General features: G+C 26.3%; 1 protein-coding gene across 1 annotated transcript; it reads left to right on the forward strand.

Moving 5' to 3' along the window:
* Positions 1 to 9: 9 nt before the first annotated feature.
* On the forward strand, positions 10 to 17534 carry LOC129967176 (uncharacterized). Its single transcript, XM_056081868.1, has 10 exons — positions 10 to 212; positions 2940 to 3093; positions 5754 to 5820; positions 8477 to 8547; positions 9093 to 9267; positions 10441 to 10759; positions 12460 to 12639; positions 13536 to 13636; positions 14710 to 14899; positions 15175 to 17534. The coding sequence occupies exons 2-10, from the start codon at positions 2984 to 2986 to the stop codon at positions 16413 to 16415; spliced, it is 2454 nt and encodes an 817-aa protein (XP_055937843.1). The 5' UTR covers positions 10 to 212; positions 2940 to 2983; the 3' UTR covers positions 16416 to 17534.
* The last annotated feature ends 4117 nt before the right edge of the window (positions 17535 to 21651 follow it).

Below are 21651 nucleotides of genomic sequence, written 5' to 3' on the forward strand. Positions count from 1 at the left end.
TAAAATTTTGCATCTGTTTTTTAATATTTCACGTTATTTATTTTGAAAACATTAATAAATATGAAAATTAAGTCATTTTGTTCTCCGAATTGTTGGAAATGTTAGTGAGGATTTGATTTTTAAAGTTAAGAAATGTATTGTTTTGAAATGTAAAACACGACTTAGTCTCCAGATGTAAAAAAATTGAAAGATCTATAGATGCTTATTAACAGGTGAGAAATTTCTTAAGATTTAAATAAATGGAAATATTCTACTATATATTAATTATTAGAATCATTAACAACACTAAATAAAAGGGTTTTTAATTTATTTTCCATTAGAAGTCTGACAAATTTGACATTCCGACAGTCTTATTTTGTTTACAAATACCTTTAAAGTTTGATTAAGTTATTATTTTATGCTTAAATTTTTGCAGAAGCCTTTATATTTTGCTGAGGTAATATATAGTTAGTTTCAATTTTGATTCCCTAATTCTGAAATTTCAACTTCCTCCGAGGTCTTTCCCCGGAATTTATGAGTCATACTTCCGAGTTTGTTCATGTTTATTTATAATCGCTGTGGTTTTAAAAATATTTATATAAATTGATTTTCCGGATATACCCCCAAATAAAGAAATTGTTTGCACTTATCTTTATAATGAATAATTAATTAAAACAATATGTGTTATAATTTTTATTTAACCTTATACTTATTAAAAGGTATTTATTATTGAAGTAAATATAAATTAATTTTATATATGCATGGATGAAATTTGTTTTTTATTTGCTACTAGTAATTTTTTTTAATGATTTTATGTATGTTGTTACTGTGATTATGCTTGTTTTTGTTAATTATTTTTTCTGTGTGTAACTGTATAAAATTTAAAATTTTGAGGCTAGCTTTGTACCTCTTTTCCATATCTTATATTTTTTTGTCTGTTTCATTATTTGAGGAATATTTTCTGCCTTTTTTTTGTTTTTTTTGTTTCTCTTTTAAGGATAATTTATAAAAATTGAGCAAATTTTACATGAAAATAAAGTTTTAATATAATTTCCAAATCATTGTCTGTAGTACATTGACAGATAATGCATAGTTTCCAATTTGCTAGTATAATAATGAGAAAAAAAAATACCATGTATGAAAGTATGTCTTTACTTATTATTGCAATATCTTTTTTTATACAATTACTATCTGGAACAAATAATTATATACTTATTACTGTTTTTTTTGTACCTGAATTTTTATATGGTTTCTATATTAATGGCAAAAATGCTTTTGTGCAGATAATTAAGTTAAAAAATTATCATTTGAGGAATTGATGAATTTTAATGTAGTTGATTTATAAAATTCAAGCCAAAGGTTGAAGATAATAAATTTTGTTAGGGATTTCTTTTTCGCATGTTTAGGAAAGAGTATCTTAAGTATTTTTAAATGAATGTTATAAGCATTAGAGATTTTTATCCTTTTGCTCATTTTTATTGCTCATCAATATTCTTATTCATTGATTTTTTTAAAATGGAATACTATGTCTTTCAGTTGAAAGACGCTTTTACTTCCTTGAACCACAGTTAAAGAAAATTCAACTGAGAGGAAAAATAAAAATTTTACTGAGTCAAATTTAATTTTATAATTTCTGAAACAATAAACTTCAACAATACTATCATAATTTCAAAAATGCAAGATGCTTTGCCATCCCCTATAATGATATTCAATTAAATCATTGAGCTTTTCATTCAGCAAAAGTGAAAATAAGACATTGTATTTATGGGTCATATTTTGACATTCAAACAGTGAAGCAGAACCTTGACAGACTGCCAAAGATTGATTTTCTTGAAGTATTTCATGCAGATGCAATCAAAAAGTGATCAGGTTTGCAAGAATGTTTATGCTGTCTGTTTAGACATGTTAAAAAGAAGTTTTTTGAGATTTAGAAACATGACAATGCAAATTTACCAATGCATTATAAAAATCAATGAAGAGAACAACAATGTTTACGTTGACTTTGAAAATATTCATCATCCAAGAGAAGATTAGAAAGTGTATGATTTAAACAAGCTTTCAAATAGTTATATGTTCAAATACAACAAATAATTCTGGTATATATTCAAATATAATATTTTTAATGAGAAGGATTTAGAATCGAAAGATAAAATAGATACCAAAATCTGATGGTTTACTCACTGCACTTTCTGTACACTCTCGAGTTTAGAAACTTAATAGAAAACTAAACATGTGAAAACAATTTAACATTTATGCAAAAGATTTTCAAGTAACAGTGAAACTTGATAATACTTCCAAAACTGAAATGGTTCCAAAATGTAATATATGTTTCTTCAAGAGTGGACATTCTCAGAGAGAATTTTGAAGATTGCAACTACCTCAATGAAAATTGTGGTTTAAGTTACTCTATTTAAACTTAAAAGATATTTTTTTAACTTTTCAGTTTTAGTAGAATTTTGAAAAAAAATTTTTTGTTCTGAATTTTTGATACTTTTTCAAAATTTGATATATACAATGCCTTATATGAAAACAAATGCTTTTAGCAAGTTTTTTGTTATAACAGCCCTTCTAGCCCAAATCTAGCATTTTCTTCGGCATCATAGACTGTACACTTTAAATGAAATTATTAGTTAAAATTATTTAAGAAGTTACCATTGTTTACTGGAAAAATTTTATAAAATGGATATGTTTGCCTTTATAAAAAGCTTGTTTTGTTGCTGTATAAAAGAAAAATTGACTTTATTGTCAGTGAAAATTAAGATAGTTTATTCTTTCACTTAAGGTATTTGGTATTTATTTAAAAAATATATTATTGGTCCACTCTTTAAAATATTTGAAATTGCAAATGATTTTTGTTGATAAAAAATATAATTATTAATATCTTCTTATTATGAATATATTCTTCAAAGCATATTTACTTTTATCTATTCCAATTTATATTCATTATTTTCATTTCTTAGATCTCCCCATGATGAATCTGCGTTGTTAGAATTTACATAATCTAATGGCTGCAGAGAATATTGTTGCTGAACTTTCATGGCTTTGTGCATTGCTGTTTTTAGTTGTTGGCATCATGCTTATAGCTACTTGTGTGTGTTTCAAAGATAATGAAAAGTAAGATAAACCATCTATTTTTTATTCATTTTTTTTTCTTTAGATTTTTTTTAACAATTTGTGGGCATTCCTTGCACAGTTTTTATTTTATGCATAGATAATTCATGTTATATTGTTTATCAGTTGTGATGTGAAGGCCAACTATTATTTAAGTAGAAACATAATTTCCAAATTAAACATTAATAATAACTGAAATTTTGATTCAAATATATTTGTAATTAAACTTTGGGGAATTGGCTACTAAAAGTCATTATGAGACATACAATAATTTGAAATTGGTCCATTAAAGACTCCTAAAAAAAGAATTTGGGATCAGGAAGCAACAAAGGACTTCCTTGTAATAATTAGAGACATGTATTCAAATTTAAGCCTCTGCCTTCCAGCCGGGTGGTTTGGAAATTTTCCCCAAGTCGGTCAGTTTGGGGCGCCTGCTTTTGATTTAGGAGAGAAGGGTATTAAAAGCGGCGATTGTGTTAAGCACTCCTGGGAATAAGTGTTATATCTGACAATCGCAGCTTTATCACAGAAGATTCCTCTGTGACTTAAGGCGATTGGGGTTGAGGAGGGATTCACTGAATAGGTTGTGCGCATTGATTTTGTGTTTTGAAAGGGTTTTATTTTCTAATTTCATGTGTTGTTATCAGAAAATTGGAAACATTTTATTTTTATTTATAAATGAAATTTTATACAAAAGTGCTCTGTTAACGATGAATGATATTTTAGTATACCAACACACTCTTTATTTTCTGATAAACACCACATATGTTTTCAATATTAAGATTATTGTAATAATATAAATACAAGCTATTGGATTGTCACTGCGGCCTATTCACATTGCAATTTTCTCACAAAATGTGTAGCGATTCTTATCACTGAAAGCAGTAGTTTGTACTAGAGTACAAACTACCGCTTTCAAATAGAATTAAAAGATCTGAAAAAAATTCGGAGTTTCCTTTTTTCCATGTAGTGAGATAAGTTATATAAATACTAAGTTCCTTTTATGAATGCCATTCTGAAAATATTTCTTCAGCTGTGAATTTCTGCTCTTTATTTTACAAAATGTGAATTGGTTTTTGGTAATTTTTAAAATTAAACATTTAATATTTCTGCATTATGAGTAAAAGGAAACATGAACTCACTGAAGAAGAAATCAAATCAATTTCGCAATGCATTTTTGTTTGAACCATTTTCTCAAATTTTATTTATTTTCCTAATTTCAGAATAAAATGAAGTTTTAAAAACTATTCGTCTATTTTTCTGAATTCATTTTATGTAAAAAAATTACCATTTTAAGAGCTTGAAATAAGCATAATGAAAAATAAGGATATTTTTTGTGTCGCTATTTGTCCTTACTTTTATTCCAATGATCGAAAAAGATTTACTAATTATCAAAATTTTGCGTATGATTCACTCATGCGTAAATTTGTGGAAATTTAATACGAAACTTAAGTTCAAAAATTTATTTTGTCATAAAAATATTATAAAAAAACTTGAAATCAGAAATTTAGCATGACTGTTTATGCTAAAAAAGTAATATTTATGATGAATTAAAGTAAAATGTTTCTGCTGTAATAAAGCTGAAGAAATATAATTTCGAAGTATATTTCACTGAGTAATTTTTACCTGAATTTTATTTAACAAATTTTTACATTGCAGTAGTAAATGAAGTTTTAAAAATATATTATCTTATCTATCTAATTGATTTGACATATGAGAAATATAACATCTCACATAATGTATTCTTTAGTTTTGACAAAAATTTTAGAAGCTATATTTTAAAAGTCAGCAAAAATGAGTAGTAAAAAAAAAGGATATTTATGGAATGCATATTTGTCCTAAATTAATTTTCGATGATTTAATGTAAAAACAAGAATGCATAAGTTTTTAGAAACAAAGTAACATAAAAGCCGAAAAAGTCTGGATATTAAAGGGAGTGCCGCTTGGAAAGTGCTTGAATGTTAAAGAATTAACGTATTTTATCATAAATATATGACTTGTAATATATAGGGATGTTTTATAGATAATGGCTAAAAATCGCCTGAGGAAGAGGCAGAGCCAAATAACGATCCCCCCCCCAAAAAAAAAAAGAATTGGGGAACAATAAAAGACAATATATTAGTAATGAATGTCTCATTTATTATATATTGCACTTTCAAGATAACAATTATGTTACATTAAAAATATTATAACATCTTACTTTCATCCAAAAGTATTTTATGCTGCTAATAATATACACACCCACTTTGTACACAAATGATTTAATGATGTCATTCTAAGATTGTTAAGGGAAACTAACAATTCTCTTCTTGAACCTCAAACTTTAATTGTTAAAAACATATACATTTTGCATCTCACAGGGAAGATAAATGTTTTAAATGTTTGAAACAAACATTTGATTGTTTTTTATCTAACAATTTAAGATCTAATAAATTAGCTTTTAAGATGAATAAAACAGTTTTTTAAACCATTTAATCAAGCCTCAGATTTTAAGAATATATTATCTGTGGAATTTTAAAAATACTGACATGAATTACTGGATTTTAAAATAAATATAAAAAATAAACCGAAAAATCAGAATAAAAAATATTTGTGCTGTTTAGAGAGTTAAAAAATAATCTTTAATGACCACTTTCGTGATTTTCAATTACTCATGTTTTTAGATCTCCGGAATATGGCACTGCTGGGCGACTGTCAATTACCAGAGATTCACCTATTTTTCAACATCAGGTAAATATCCTTTAATATTTATTATCATAATATTAAAATTTGTTATTGCATAGCTGAATTTTTTTACAAATTTTTATATTATCATTTTTTTTAGTACATGAAAAAATAGATTGATTTTTCTGTTTTGATATATTCAAATGTCTATACATGCTGTCGAATTTGTTTCGAAATCCCTTGTCTTTAATCAAACTTAAAAAGAATCCCTTCACACATCTGTATGATTTTTACATTTTTCAGTTTATTCCTTATAAGTATTAATATATGTTTTAAAAAGTATCTTCAGAAGTGATAAAAATAATAATTGTGGATTTGTTTTTGTAATAAATCTATTTCTCATTACTATATTTAGACTACAGAAATAAAATTATTATATGAAGCGGTTTCTATTTGTCAATCTTTTGTCAAATGAGTGTGTCAATTTTTTTTTTATTAATAACCATTATTTGTTTTCCTTTTACCATTATCATATAAAATTTAGTATTATTGGATAAAGATTTCATACATTTTTGTTTTTATTCAATTCCCCTAGTAACAGCTGTATCAATATTATTCACTAAAAAGAAAATGAATAGTTTGGTGTGTATGTGGGTTTGCTCCTTGGTCTATCCTAAATTTTCTTTTTAGCTTTAAGAATTTTTACTTTCAATATTTTTTATACCACATTAAAACTTTTTAAATTTCTAGTAGTAAACTGATTTTTTTTTCTTTCTGTTTTATTTCATAAATGCAATATATGTATTGAAAAGTGAAATATATATATATATACCTGATGTATTTTACTAATAGCACTGGGAATATGCATTGCTTGAATTATGGTTTGTTCCTTTTTTGATTTAGCTATTAGGAACAGAAGGGAGCTTTTTATATTAAAGGTTTTATAATTTGTCCTTTTTTCCTCTAAACATTTTGGTATACAGGAAAATGTTGGAGAAAAAGAATAATTAGGCTAAAAAAACATAGATGGTATTGAAATGCATTATTCATTTTTAGAATACTACTGATTATTTTGTAAAAATTCATTTGGTATATTGTTCTCAATCATATTAAGAAGCAATCCTGCATATACTACATTTACTTCATAGTTATGAATGTGGAAATGAAATAAATGGTGACATAGAATTAAAATTTATGTTTTGCTGTTATTGTCATGTAGAAATATTTCTACTACAAAGCAAGTAATATTTAAAAAAAAATAATATTAAGTCAATTCCTACTTTTGCAAGAATTGAACTCACATTCTTCACCGTCACGTGAAAAATACTGAAATCCTTGCATTTACCAATTGAACTACTGCCTGTTGATTTCAGTTTTCATTACAAACTGCTAAAACTCTATTTAAAGTATTAAAAATTAATTAAATTTAATAATTAATGAATTAATATTTGAAAAAAAACTGTATTATCATCAAGTGTCATCCACTACAAGTTTTAAAAAATGTATTTGGACTTGAGTGGATAAATAAAAGTATTTTATTAATGATTAAAAATTTGAGCAAGATATATAAATATATATAGGGAGAGTGTTTACTAATAATAGGAATTGGAAAAAGAAAGACAGTTGTCAACATCTGATGAGCTTTTAATAACTATGCTTATTTGCCTCCCTTTATGCTTTTGCAATTTCTCTTTATTTGCAAAGCCTCTAAACTTTTATGTAAAAAATAATGTATTAAGCAATACTTCATTTTTCAATGCATTAATTTTTTTATGACTGTTTGTATATGTCCCTTAGAAATTAGTCTAAAATTGTAAATTTACTATGGGGATATTTAACTGTATGACCCTAATTTAATTTATCTGGTCACTTAAAGAAAGATGATTATTTTGACAACAAGAATGTGAGAAATTTAGTATGGGAATTCTTTTTTATCATCCATATTGAATTTTCAATTCCTTTGTGTTGTTATCCTCTAGATTGTCATATCTTCTTTTGCCAGATCTTTATAAATTTATTCAATATATATATTAACGAATGTATTTAATTAATAATATGTTTTTAAAACAGCCAAACTGCCATTTTTTTGTTAGATATGTTTTATCACATGTAATTAACATAAGAGGGTTTATTATTATTATTACTGGTATATTAGCTCTAAAACTAGCATCAAACCATGTAAATGGAATAATTGTGTATTTCATTTCAATTTTTTGCTTATCCATTTAGGCTGATCATTCACAAGCATTCTGTACTAGTTTCAGTCCATTCCCCTTAATCAATGATTTACTAGAGTTTATCACAAGCTCCTACATGTGCATCAAACTTCTCTTTCCACCTGCATTTAGTAGCATCCGTTTCAAATATCTGATTGGAAATAATAATTAGTGGGGATATCCAACTTTTTGCTTCATGCCTTATTCCATACTACACCAATTCTGAGAGGTTTCCACTTTGATAATCAATTTTGGCATGAAACAGTTATATTTGCATAGCGTGGAGTGTCTGTTAATGATATGGTTGGCTTAAGAGTGTTCATAAATTCTATTTGTACTTGTAACTTCTAGAGTTACTGAAATTGGGTATTTTATATATTTTCTTATTGCAGATTCAATTTTGAATATTTATCAAATTTTTCATTTCGTTAGCTTTAGGATTCATTGTAAGTAATGGAAAATTTATTTCTGTAACTTGCTATAGAAAAATTCTTTTATATTTGCAGCCAAGAAATGGGACTCTGTCTACAAGTTCTAAACAGAGTGATCTTAATTCAGATGATGGCAATGCAAAAAGGTATTTTATTATTTTTTAAAGGTTTAAATGGAGCCTAAATATATAATTTAAGGTAATAGCTGTTTATTTTTGAAAGGAGTGGCTATAAACAAATGAAATAGAATGCTTATATCTTAAAATTAGGATTTATTTTTTAATTGTTATACACATAATTATATCTTTCTATCCTATCGCTCCTTATATATTATGAGGCTTTTTTTTTTACTTATTTGAATATTTTATGTTTACTTATAAGGATATTATTATTAAAATTTTAAATTAAATAACACTTTACAATTTTAAGATATTTATAGTATGTCTTGTGTCAAATTTTCTGAATTCATTTATTAATTCGTATAGTTTAATACTTATGATAAATGTAGTATATTTTTTAAAAAATTTTGTTTTTTGTATCAGAGATTTTTGTTTTTTATTTCTTTACTTGAAAATATTTAATGTTTGATCACTGTATCAATTTTTATAGAACTTGCACCTTGAATAGGTTTAAGTGTTATAGAGAAAAATGAAATGTTGAATTTTTAAAATTAGTAAACTTTTCATTTTAGGAACTCCTGGACTGTGAAAGACAGAGCTCTTCCAGAAATTCCTGGTTCTACATTTACTCCAGTAGAAAATGCTGGGAATGTTGCAAATTCAGCAACTGCATCTGAACAAACTAAAGTAAAAAGCCACAATAAAGCACCAGCCCCCAAGCCACCTGGAAATGATCCTTCGAAAGTGGTAAGATTTAGTTGAATTTTCTGAATTTCAGGGAGATCAACTATAATACTTGTGACTTTCCTGATTTCTTTTCCAACTGTTGTTTAAACTTCATATTTGTATTTAGATTTACTAGATTTTTTCTTTGTTAATAATTGTATGTAGTAAATATGAATTATGGTATATTAGCTCGGAAATTTATTTTCATGGATATTTCTTTTGAAAAGTATGAATTCTACTGACTTATTATACTTAAATCTAAATTGAAAATGTATCAAAGAAAATTTTTATCAATTTTTCTGTTATTAATTATTTTTGGTTCATTATTGAATCAGGTGTCATTTAAACTTATAGTCCAGTAATCATATTTTAAATATATACTTGGAGATATTTTTAAATAAAATAACAAATAAGTCATGCAAAAAATTGTTAATTGGGATATCAGTATTTCTAATGCATCCACTTTAAGTTTTTTTTTTTTTTTTGACATGGATGCTATCGAAATATTCCTTAAATAGTTATTTAGGAAGTAATAATTGCTACAAAAAATAGCAGATAAATTCATCATCATATTTGAATTATCATACCTTGTTACAGCAACTAAATAAAGTATTATTTTTGTGTATATGCTGTTACTTATCTTTTTAGAAATTTTACTGAGAAATTTAATTTTAGTTTCTTGTTTGACTTTCAGATTTATTTTTGACTAGCATAATTTTTTAAAAAAATATTATATTTTTTTTGAAAAAAAAATTTGGTTTATATTTATCAGTTACAAGTTGTATTATGTTATGAGTTCATTATTATTGTATTTCATATATTAAAATAATACTTGTGACATTTTTATAAAAATTAATTTTTAACTAAATAATTTATGCATAATTTTTAAAACTGTTTAATGAATGAGTAATTGGATTACACAGTTTAATAAAAAAAAAATTGATTGTAGGTTAAACAAACTCACCCTCCCTTTTTTTTTTTTTTTTGAAAATTACTGCATGAAGTATTTGTGAAGTATAGAAATTATCAAAGCTTTCAGATTTCATAATTTTAGTAATTAAATTTCTGAAATAATTAAGGATGGTTAATTTTATAAAAAGACTCCCCCCCATGGATAACATTACTTATGGCATTTTCATTTTGGAAATTTACAAAAATTATAAATTTATCTCAATTTTTTCTTTCTTTCTTCAGTTTCCTATGAATGGGTCAACTCCCTTTCCTGTGGCTGATTCAACTTCTGGAGTAACAGTGACCATTACTGTAAATGATAAAACTCAAATAATTGGTAACAATTCATCCTTGTCGGAGAGAACTTCTAAATCCAAGATACCTGTAGCTGATAGTCTTCCAGGTGCAACTAACAGTATGGTTATTCTTAAAAAAGTTGAAAAAGTTGAAAGTAAGGAGAGTCCTATTAAAGCAGGGACAAGTTCTGACAATTTTTATGATATTGTTCCTGATAATCGCAGTGACCTGGGTTCACAATCTACATCCATGTCATCTAGTCCTGGTAAGATAACAAAAATAATGGTGAAGTTAATCTTTTCTTTCTGAATAGGCATTTCATCTCTGCAATTTTCCTTCTTGTTTTGAGAGGTATTTTGTCTTCAATGATTAACTTCAAAACAGATCCTCAGGGAATATCCTCATTTGGTCCTCATTTTGGATCTAATAGAAGACTTCTTTCCCCCTTTTCTTTGAAAATATTTTCTGATGCTGATAATTGTTTCCAAATAGAAAATAAATGTGTCTATCAATTTTTTAGTATTTTCAAACTTAGCTGGTATTTTACAATTCCAGGCATCAACATTTGCAATGAATCTTCACTTCAAATAAAATAACACTGATTTCAGTACCTTAATCATGACTACTAGTAATCTATTATTTATAATTGTTATGACTGATTCTTAATAACTATCTATAGTTAGAAATTCTAAAAATTAAGCTTTGAAAATTTTTATTAAAATTTTTTTTATATGCCTCTTATGTCTTTTTGGATAAAGTTATTCATTATTGGCTGCATACAAAATACAGGGAGTGAGTTCTTTGTGAATTCTTTGACTTCCGTTTTGTAAACGATTATTGTGTAATGTTACATATATGTAACAATGTGAACAAAATATATTCATGTATTATTTGAAAACATGAACAGAAGACATTGATAAAGAAAAAAGAATCTAAGAGAGTAAGATATTTTTAAAATATTATTACATTAATTTTTTACATATTGAGAAAGTGTATTCTGTAATATTTAAAAGCTACATTTTATCTGATGTTAAAATATTCTGTTTTGAATATGCATATGCAGTGTATATATTTTATTTTAAAAGAAATAAATATTTTGGAAAAATTACGGTTAAACAAAAATACCCTTCAATTTTGTTGTTTAATTAATACAAATCCTTTTTAGATTTTGAAACATGATAGTTAAGTTGGTGAGTCTTAACTGTGGAGGTTAGAGGATAATGGCTTTTTAACCCAATTCCATTGAAAATTAATGTTGCTTATGAACTTAATCACTTAACTGCAGTCAGTAATCAGTAAAATGTCTTTTTATCTGTATTGCATGGAAGTGTAGGAGAGTAGTGGTGGTGGATGGGTTGAATTAGAAGTATGTTTGTTCAGTATTGTGATGTCTATTTCCAAAGCATTAATCAAACATCAGAATTGGGTGTTAATACTGTAAACCAATAAATCCTCATTAGAATAAACAATAAGTTGTAATTTTAACTTCTGTGAAACAATTTTATAAATATTGCTGTGAATAAAGCTATAAAATTCCTCTTTTTTTTTTTTTTTTGAATCTTTTAAATCTGAAAAGAACTCTTGCTTATAACCCCCTTGCTTACCCCCTTTGATATCTTTTGTGATAGAAAAAAAATCAAATGTTTTTTTATTGCTTTATGAAAAATTAATGAGATTAACAAATATTTATTTTGATGTTTAGTATAATTGATAGTCTTACTGTGATTTGACTGGAATTAATTCTTTCCTGATTGTTATATATTTTAATTAAAATATTAAATAATCTGCTGCGATTAATTAATCAAGGTATCTTTTCTGATTTCAAATCTGAAGATTTTAATATATATTGTTATTAAATACTAGTTTTTTTAAAACAAAATATATTGCATATGTATATATTGCTTATTTAGAACTGTAAAAATATTTATTTCATTCGCAAATAATTTTTTAAATCAATTTTTTTAGTTTGCATTAAAGTTTCGGGATCAGCTGCACCATCTGAAGATGGTACTTCTAGCAATCTCTCAGCAAGCCTTGCTGTAGCAGGTGCTGTGCCTTCTTCTGATATTCCATATATGACCCCGCCTCTACATCATAATATACCACCTCCATTATTGCATGAACCAACAGGAAATGATATTACTGGTAATGCAGTCTTTTGTAAAACTCTTTTGTTTTAAAAAATTAAAGGATATTTTTTAAGAAATTATTTTTTATTTTTAAATTATATTGAAAAGCCAGGATGTTCTCTGTAATCAATAAAGGAAGTATTGGAATAAGTTAAGAGCATAGCATTTAAAAAAAAATTTTTTTTATAAGTTAAATTGCTGCTATATTTTTTTAATCTTAAAAAGTTTAGAAATATATACTTTGATATTTTGTAAGTAGTTAAATCTGTTTTCAAGAATTTTTTTTCTATCAGCGAATAGAAAGATTAATCTCTCCCCTCCCTCCCTGAAAATGTGAATGATGTAACCAATTTGTTTGATGATTTTATTATATGCAATATTTTTGAAGTAATTGTAATACTGTGCAATGATGTGGGATTTCTCTTATTGAATAACTGTTTTGCTGTTGGGCTTTATTTTATTATTCATTCAGTAAAGCAACATTTACACAAGTAGAAATATAGGTGATATGAAAAATAATATCATTTAATGTTAGATTTGTACTTCTGATATTCATATACTAAAATTTAAATTTTTTTGTAAGAAGGTAAAAGAAAATTGTATAAAAATGAATATATTTTTTTAATTAATGATATTCCGATTTAAAAAAAAACTGATATTTAGCAAATGCTATTGATATCAGGTAAAAATAGGATTATAAAGCCATTAAATAGCATTCTATAATTATTAACATTTCTTTAATATATTTGTAGACGACAGGAATCATTCAATGATTTTCATGACTTCGTCTAGTGTTTTATTTAATTTCTTGCATTTGAAATGAATATCAAATCACAATTTATATTTTTCTCATTTAGAATATCTATTAGGTTAGAATTAAAACATTACTCAAATATTTATTTCCTTTGATAGGTGGTCGCAGTGAAGTACCTTATACTGTCATTTCAGTTCGTGAGCCATTGGCCAGAGTAAGAGAAATAACCATGCGAAGGCAGAGAGCTGCAGCTCAGCAGGTAATAAAACTTATTTAGATATATGGTGATGATGCAAACATTTGATGTCTTAATCAAGAACTATTCTTCCTTGTTTTTTTGTATTAAGAATTTTTTTCAACTTTGATTCAAATAATACGTTATCACAATTGTTGTTGCCTAAAATCTCATGATAATTAATATTGAGAGTATTTTTACAGTTCTTTTTCCAAAATAGGTTAGTTCATCAGAATTGCTTTTCTAATCTTTTAATAAAATTAATTCAAATTATAATTGATTATGTGATACACACCTGTAAAGTAAATATAATTTCTGTATTAAGAAAATATGTGTCACCCTTAACAGAATAATTTCATTGTTGTGTAAAAGAGCATACTTTAAATTAATTTTTATTTTAATATTACTCAGTTCATCAAGACTCTGAGATTGGTGATATAAATACTTCCTGCCAAACTGCTTGATAAATTTTTCTATGTATCTGTATTGCAACTTGAAGATTGTTGTGTGGCAGCAATAACTTTGGGTTTCTTTTTTTGTACTGTATAGTTTATGAAAAATTTCAAGATAATTCAAAGCATCTGTAGTTCCTGCTGTAAGAAGAAATTTAACTAACAAAAACAAATTTTATCTTACTAACATCATTATGAAGTTGTAGTCTTGAATTCTCAATTTTCAAAGATGCTCCATGTTGATTTTCCTTAAACTGGTGTTAGAGTTTTAGATACCTGCAAAAGACTCCTATATTTCAATATAGATTATCAAAACAATTCACACTTCTTGTTCATTAGAGGCTGTTTATTCTGTTTCATATCTAATATCAATAAAAAAAAAATTGATATTAGATATGAAAAATGTGTTAAAAAAAGGAAAAAATTAAATAATTATACTTGCATTATTAAAAATTATTGTGCAAAAAACTTTTATTCCAGTATCAATTGACATATATTTTTAGAGCATGATTCATAATTAGAAAAATCTTTCACCCCCCCCCCATTTTAGCTTTAAAAAAAGTCTGGATTAAAATGCAATTTTTTTTTCTTTATAATAATTTTTATTTTAGAAATTTTAACTGTTTGTAATACATTTATATCTAGAACGTTGAAGAAAATGAAGATCACTATGCAATGGTTCCTGAAGAAGAACAAATGTATGCAGAAATAGGCTCAGGTCATGATTCAGGCTCATCATCCATCACTTATGCGCACATTGAACCTAGGCAACTTCCTCCTGTGCCACCTACTGTTGAAAGCCTTAAATCAGTTGCTCATGCTCACAGTCGACAAGGTATTGTCAGTGTTTGATATTATTTTTGTAACTTAGGAGTATAGGAACTTAGTTGATTTTCTATCTTTCCACATTAATAATTTACAAAGCAATAAGTGAAAATCAATATTAAATGATTTTATCTTTTTATATAGATTTTGCCATAGATAGTTTAAATATATTTAAAATAAGTTAAGTACCAGTGCTATATATATATATATATATATATATATATATATATATATTTCTGATATAAGAACTTTAAATGGGTATTAATGTAAAATTCCCATTTACAGCTTCTACTGTTTCAACATCATCAATAGGAAGTTGTTTATCAAGTTTAGGAGATGCATCACCTCCCCAGCTGCGAAATCCATCTTCTTCTCTCTATTCCACTGTAGATAAAAGTGGCAGCAAACAAAGAAAAACGATTCATGTAGCAGAAGGTGTTAGTTTAGTCACTACTGCTGAAAAGAGGAAAAAGGTAGAAGATCTCTATGCCAAGGTACGTAAAAAAAGAATTGATCTTACCATTGGAACACCAGGTTCAGAAGATGGGTATCAAGGAATACATGAAGGCAATTCTGAGTGTATGACTCCTCCTCCATCCCCATGGGCTTCTACCACACCACCAGCTCCACCTCCTATTACTGGACGCATACAAGCTGCTTCTCTAAGTGTTTTGTTACCTGGTACATCACAACACGTGCGACGGCACTCTGCTGATCCGAATCTTCCAGAGATTATTAATGAAAATCGAGTATTTGCTGGAAGTACTCGCAGTTCTGTTGCCTCATCCATCAAAGATCCAACTGAACCAGATTACGAAAAGATTTACAATGAGGACAATTCTGCTGATTCTTGTTATGAGAAAATCAAGGAAGAAACTGATGGTAATGATAATACCAGTGGATCAGTTTGGCATTCTGTTCCATCTAATTCTGCTTTTCCTGGCTATGCATCTGTGAAAGATCCCAATGAAGATGAAGATTCATTGGATCCAAATTATGAATGTGTTGTTCAGGGTGGTTCAGAAAATGATCCTGGCTATGAACCAGTAAGAGTTTCAGGTAATTTTGATGACAGTGACTCCAATTCAGATTATACAGTTGTCAAATCAGAAGGTGGGAGGGAAGCTGGCTATGAACGGGTTAAAAATCTGGATCGTTCTGAGAGTGATGCAGCTGATCCTGGTTATGAAAAGATCAAAAACTTACCTCGAGCAGGTAGTGATGCAACAGATCCTGGATATGAGAGGGTTAGAAATAAAGGAGAGGACTTATCTGAACCTGGTTATGAAACGGTTCAAAGATCTGACAGTGATACAGATCCAGGTTATGAAGTTGTGCACCAAAATAGGTCTTTTAACAGTAGGTATGCTGCTGATTCACCACTTCGTAGATCAGTGATTCGGGATTCTAATAGCACTGTCTTATTTATTTCGGGTAATACTAATTCTCATCTATCTAATGATTCCAATCTTCACGATAATGAACAATCTTCTGGATCCAATGAACCCACTGCAACATTTTTGTAATCTTTTCGTTATGTGGCAAAAAATAGTTGTTCCTTATAAACTTTTAAAGTGCAAAGCAAAATCTCAAATGCTCTCTTAGGCCATAATTTTTTTGACTGCAATATGCATATCATTCTGCTGAATATATTTTAAGAAGAAGTAGGTTATGTTGTCCATTGTTTGATATTTTTCTATTTATCTGGTGTTTTTTTTTTTTTTTTTTCAAGTTATGCAAAAAAAATTAGTTGCTTGTAAATATGTATGAAATGTTTATTGTTAAAAGCCTAAAGCCTAGGATTATTTTGTTTGTTATTATTTTTGATGTGCAGTATGTTATCATCTTAAGAAGTTTGGAGCATGTTTTATTTAATCATTAGATAGAATATTTCTTAGTTTAGGCTTAATGAGCTTATGTGTAAAGAGTTGTGAAATATCCTTTCTGAGCCATTGAATGATATCAAAATATCAAATGTTTTCAATGAATATTCTTGTACCTAGCTTATACCATCCAGTTTCTAAATAAGTGTCTTTTTTATGTTGTGAACTTTTTGAAAAATTGTTCAATTTTTTTAAAAAAGTTGAACTTTTTTCAGCATACATTTTGTTCTAAAAATGGATGAATTTTACTATAGGATCTGGATAAATTTTACTCTGGTTATTTAATCTTAAAAATTTGTCTTTTTTTAGTAAGCAAATTTGTTCTTGATGCCCCTTATATTTTACAGCATAAAATATTGCGGATTTAATCAAAGGGATAATGTACTAATTACATTAATGTGTACTAATTCCGTATCTTAATAATGAAGTTTAAGTAACTTTATTACATTTTTAAAAGAAAGGGGGTAGCCACTATTTATATTTATTATTTATTTATTGATGTTTTTAATAGATTAATATTTTAACATTAAGTAATTGTGATTTTTAATCATTTTTGTGCACTCTCTCCTTGATCAAATTTATTTCTTAATTTTGTACATCATTCCTTTAGAGAGATAGAAACAATCACTGTGTTGGATAACATATTGAAATAAGTTATCTTTTTATCCAGGAGTTTGACTTTTCAGTAATTCACTGAAAACTGATTTCATTCTATTTCATATCATTTATTTGTTTTGAAATAGGTGTAAATAAATTAATGATGTTTATTTTGAGAATTGTTATGAAAGCTGCAACGGATTTTCTTTTATGGTTTTACTTACTGATGTTTTCATATTATATGTTTTGATATCTTCATATTAAATATCAGTAATCTATTATTCATCCTCTTTCATATTGAGTTAATATTCACTAATAACTGATATTTGATATATTTATTCTTCAAATATCAACAAGTAGGTATAAATGCACTGCTATTTATTTATTTAAACTAAGCATCTGTAGTGCTGTATTTCTAGTCTTAACAGTTTATAAAATTGTAAGTATAGTAACATATGTTTGTGTTTTGGTGTAATCTTGCCTTACAATTCTAAAAACTTAGTTTTGTTATTTGCTAACTTGTTTAAATGTTTTATCATTTTCATCATTTAGTATAACTTCTTAATAACATTCCTGAAGTGTTAATAGTAAGTTCCTAAAATCATGTAATTACTACACTGGTTTTTTTTTTTTTTTTTTTTTTTTTTTTTGTAATATTCTCTCACATATTTTGAAGCACAATGCTCATGCTTTATCAAATATCCTCTGCAACAGATACTTGCAATAAGGTCCATTTTATGAATACTGTAAGGAATTTGTAACGAACTTCTGTCATAAATTTACAAAGTTAACTCAGAGAAAATCTTAAGTAGTTGTTTGTTAAAAAGCATCAGGTACTATACAAGCATAAGGTACTATGATCAATAATGATACAAAAGAATAATTAAATGTTTAATAAGCAGTAGATAACTTTTAAAGTGAAAAAAAAAAATTCTTGTGAATGTAAATAATACTGCATTTCTGTGTTTATTGTTGCTGTTCTTTCATTAAAATTGTGAATATAAATTAATTTTTATCAAAATTTATGAAATTTATTTTTTTTTCTTGTTTTTTTTGTGTGAAATTGCTTAACATTTGTCATAAGAATCTAATAGTGATGGGAAGCTATAAAATAAAGAAATATTGTTGTAAAATAATACATCAAAATTGTCATATGACAGTTTTAATTATTGTAACTTAATCATTGTCACATTTTTATTCTTAAATGTAAATAAATTGTTATATCATTAATCTAAAGAAGTTAGGTATTTAAAATTATAGATATGACTTCATAAAGATCAATAGCTTTTATTGCAATCATTTAATTTTAATTTTAAATACATTGTATTATGTATTATCTACTATTAGAAAAATAGATAGATGAGTAAAATGATCTTGATTCTCTGTATGATTAATTAATACTGATTGCTTTTCAATTATAAAATCATGACAAAACTGTATATATTGCAGTTGTTTTGAAGAAGTAAAAAATGAATTTTTAAAATGGAGATTGTATTACAACAGAATTTTTTGTTCTAAACTAGTATTTTTATATATTTCTTTCTGTATCTTTTCAATAATCATTGTGAAGTTTCAGAACATTTCTCTAGAAATAATGTGATTTGCTTATAACAAATTAACTAAATAATTGACTTCTGATGATTTTTATTAAAAAAATCTATAATGAATGCATAACTTATATTTTGATCAAAGAGTTAATCATTATGTATTTAATATGTGCTCTAGATACTTCATTAATTTCAAATACTTATATACTTATAAGAGGAAGGCTTTGGTATTCTGCCAGTTCTTTTTATTTTTATTTATAATGGCATATACAATTAATCTTGTAATAATATAAAGTTTGTATATATGTAATTTTCTATGCATATAAATGAGGAATATGAAAGAGCTTGGAAGTTTAAATATTAAAAAATGTAACTTGTATATCAATACTTAATGAAATTTTAAAGCTTATATTCATCAAATAATTAAACACTAAAACTAATGCACATGAAAATTACTCTCAGGGTATTTATATAATTCACTGCAACTATTTTAAAAATTCATTTTAAATTTGTACTGAACTCTGCTTTTATTTGTTTGAAAACTAAAATTTTACTTGGTGCATTTGAAGAAAAGAATAGCGTGCTTATATTCTATTGTTATTAAGGCGTATGTTTGCTCAAACTAGTGCCTTTAGTCTGTTTTTTCTTTCTACATTTCCAGTCATTGCATAGGTGGAGATAGCATTCAGGCTTATTTTCGAAGTTTGCAAAATAGGAAGTATTAAGTAAATGATTTTTTGTTTTCAGAACTCCCGTCAAGCTTGAACACAATATTATTCCATTGGTGCTATTGTCCATCACTATGAGAGTTATTGCTAAAATTGACGAATTATTGATAAGCTTTGTTAGGGTTTTTCGTAGGAACCTAAGATAAATAAAAAGTATCAAATATCAATAAAAAATTATTTGCATAAATTTTTAAAAAAAATCTGTATTTTGGTGGCCAATCTTAGTGATTTTACAAAAATTTAGAATGTCCATTTTTGCTCATTTTTTTTAAAAGGAAGTTGTAGAAGAACCTTTTGAAAATGTTTAAGCTTCTAATTTAAACAGATGAGGACATTTACTCACATTTCATTCTGTATTGTTTTAAAATAAAAGATGAAAATCTCCACATTTTTAGTTAGATTTGGACGTTAGTCCTTTTTTTTATCTGGATACTGAAAGCAGCATAAATTCCTTGCATCATATTAAGTAATTTTCTTATAATTTCAGGTTTTCCAAGATTATAATTTGAAATATATTTCCTATATTTCTTTATCTTCTTTATATATTTAATACATTAGCATTTTCAAAAATATGGTTTAAGTAAAGTTTCTTTTAACATGTATGTGTAGCACATATTATTATACTAAGTAAAATTAAAATTTTTTTATTTGATGTGAATTCTATAATACCAATATTTTTTCAGATTTTCCTTTATAATTATTAATTTGCTGTTTATTAAAGATATGTTTGATTCTTTAAATATGAACTTGCTCATATTAAAGCTAAATTTCAATTCGTAATTAACTCTAGGGAGCAAGGCCACCTTTGAATTGTTAACTGAACTTTGAGGAAAGTATTACTTATGTTTATAATTAATAAATTAATCAAGGATTGTTTTTAGTTAATTAGTTTTAAATTTTTAACTGGGCATGCTAAAAATAATTTTTTATTTAACAATTATTGCATTAGTAATAAATTAATTATCATACTAAATGTTTAATTCACATAAACTCTAAAAAACAAGATTAATATCACTTAACTGTTTATTTATTTGTCCACGCTCAGATGTACTTTCATTTGATCTACACATTAAATTAATAAGCCTGAGACAAAGCATTAAAAATTTAGGCAGATATTGAATGATTAATTTTTTAAAGCTATACTAAAAAAGCTTAAAAATCATGAATCTATGAAAAAAAACACAATAAGAATTCAATGTAGAGATATCTTCTGTAGTCATGTTATAAATTACACTGATTAAAATAATTTTGATTTTTTTGTCGTGATTGAATAATTTTACTCCTATAAATTGATTTATTATTTTTGAAAATCAGTTACATGTTAGCATTTTAAATATTATTTAATGCAAATAATTAAAATTGCAGTTAAAACATGTTTTCTTTGCACATTGATTGACACTAATGTTAATTAGCTCGTGTTTGTGATTCATACTATATATTAAATGACCCCGTTCTTTTCTTTAGTATAATAGATAGCAGAGAAAGAGTTATCTAATCAAATAGGTGCTGTCAACTGTATGCATAAATCTGATCAGTGAATATATTAAACAACACTACTCTTTTCCATCCAAATATTTATTGGTATCTATTTATATTGGTATTTATTGATTTTGGAAGTTTTTTTTTTCCCCACCAGTAATTATCCATTTCCCCCTCCCTCTAATTTCTGTTATATTAAAAAAATCAATGGCAATATTTGACATTGTAAATAATAAAATTGTACAAAATTGAAAATGAAGCCATGTTTAAAATTCTTAATCTGCACCACTGACATATCTTTTCTGCAACATACTCTTTTCAATTTTTTAATTTTTGTACTTTTAAATAGCGAAAATGGTGCCAAATAACTATGAATTAAACTACTTAGATGTGCCTTTTAACTAAGAAGCAACCAGAATCGGGTTATTAAAGCAAAATAGTACAAATTTAAAGCCACATTTTGAATTAAAAAGTGGCAAAAATCCAACTTTTCATCTTTTGTAAGTGCTCTTTAAAGACTTAACTCGA

The sequence above is a fragment of the Argiope bruennichi genome, chromosome 1 (genome assembly GCF_947563725.1).
Source record: "Argiope bruennichi chromosome 1, qqArgBrue1.1, whole genome shotgun sequence".
Lineage (NCBI taxonomy): Eukaryota > Metazoa > Arthropoda > Arachnida > Araneae > Araneidae > Argiope > Argiope bruennichi.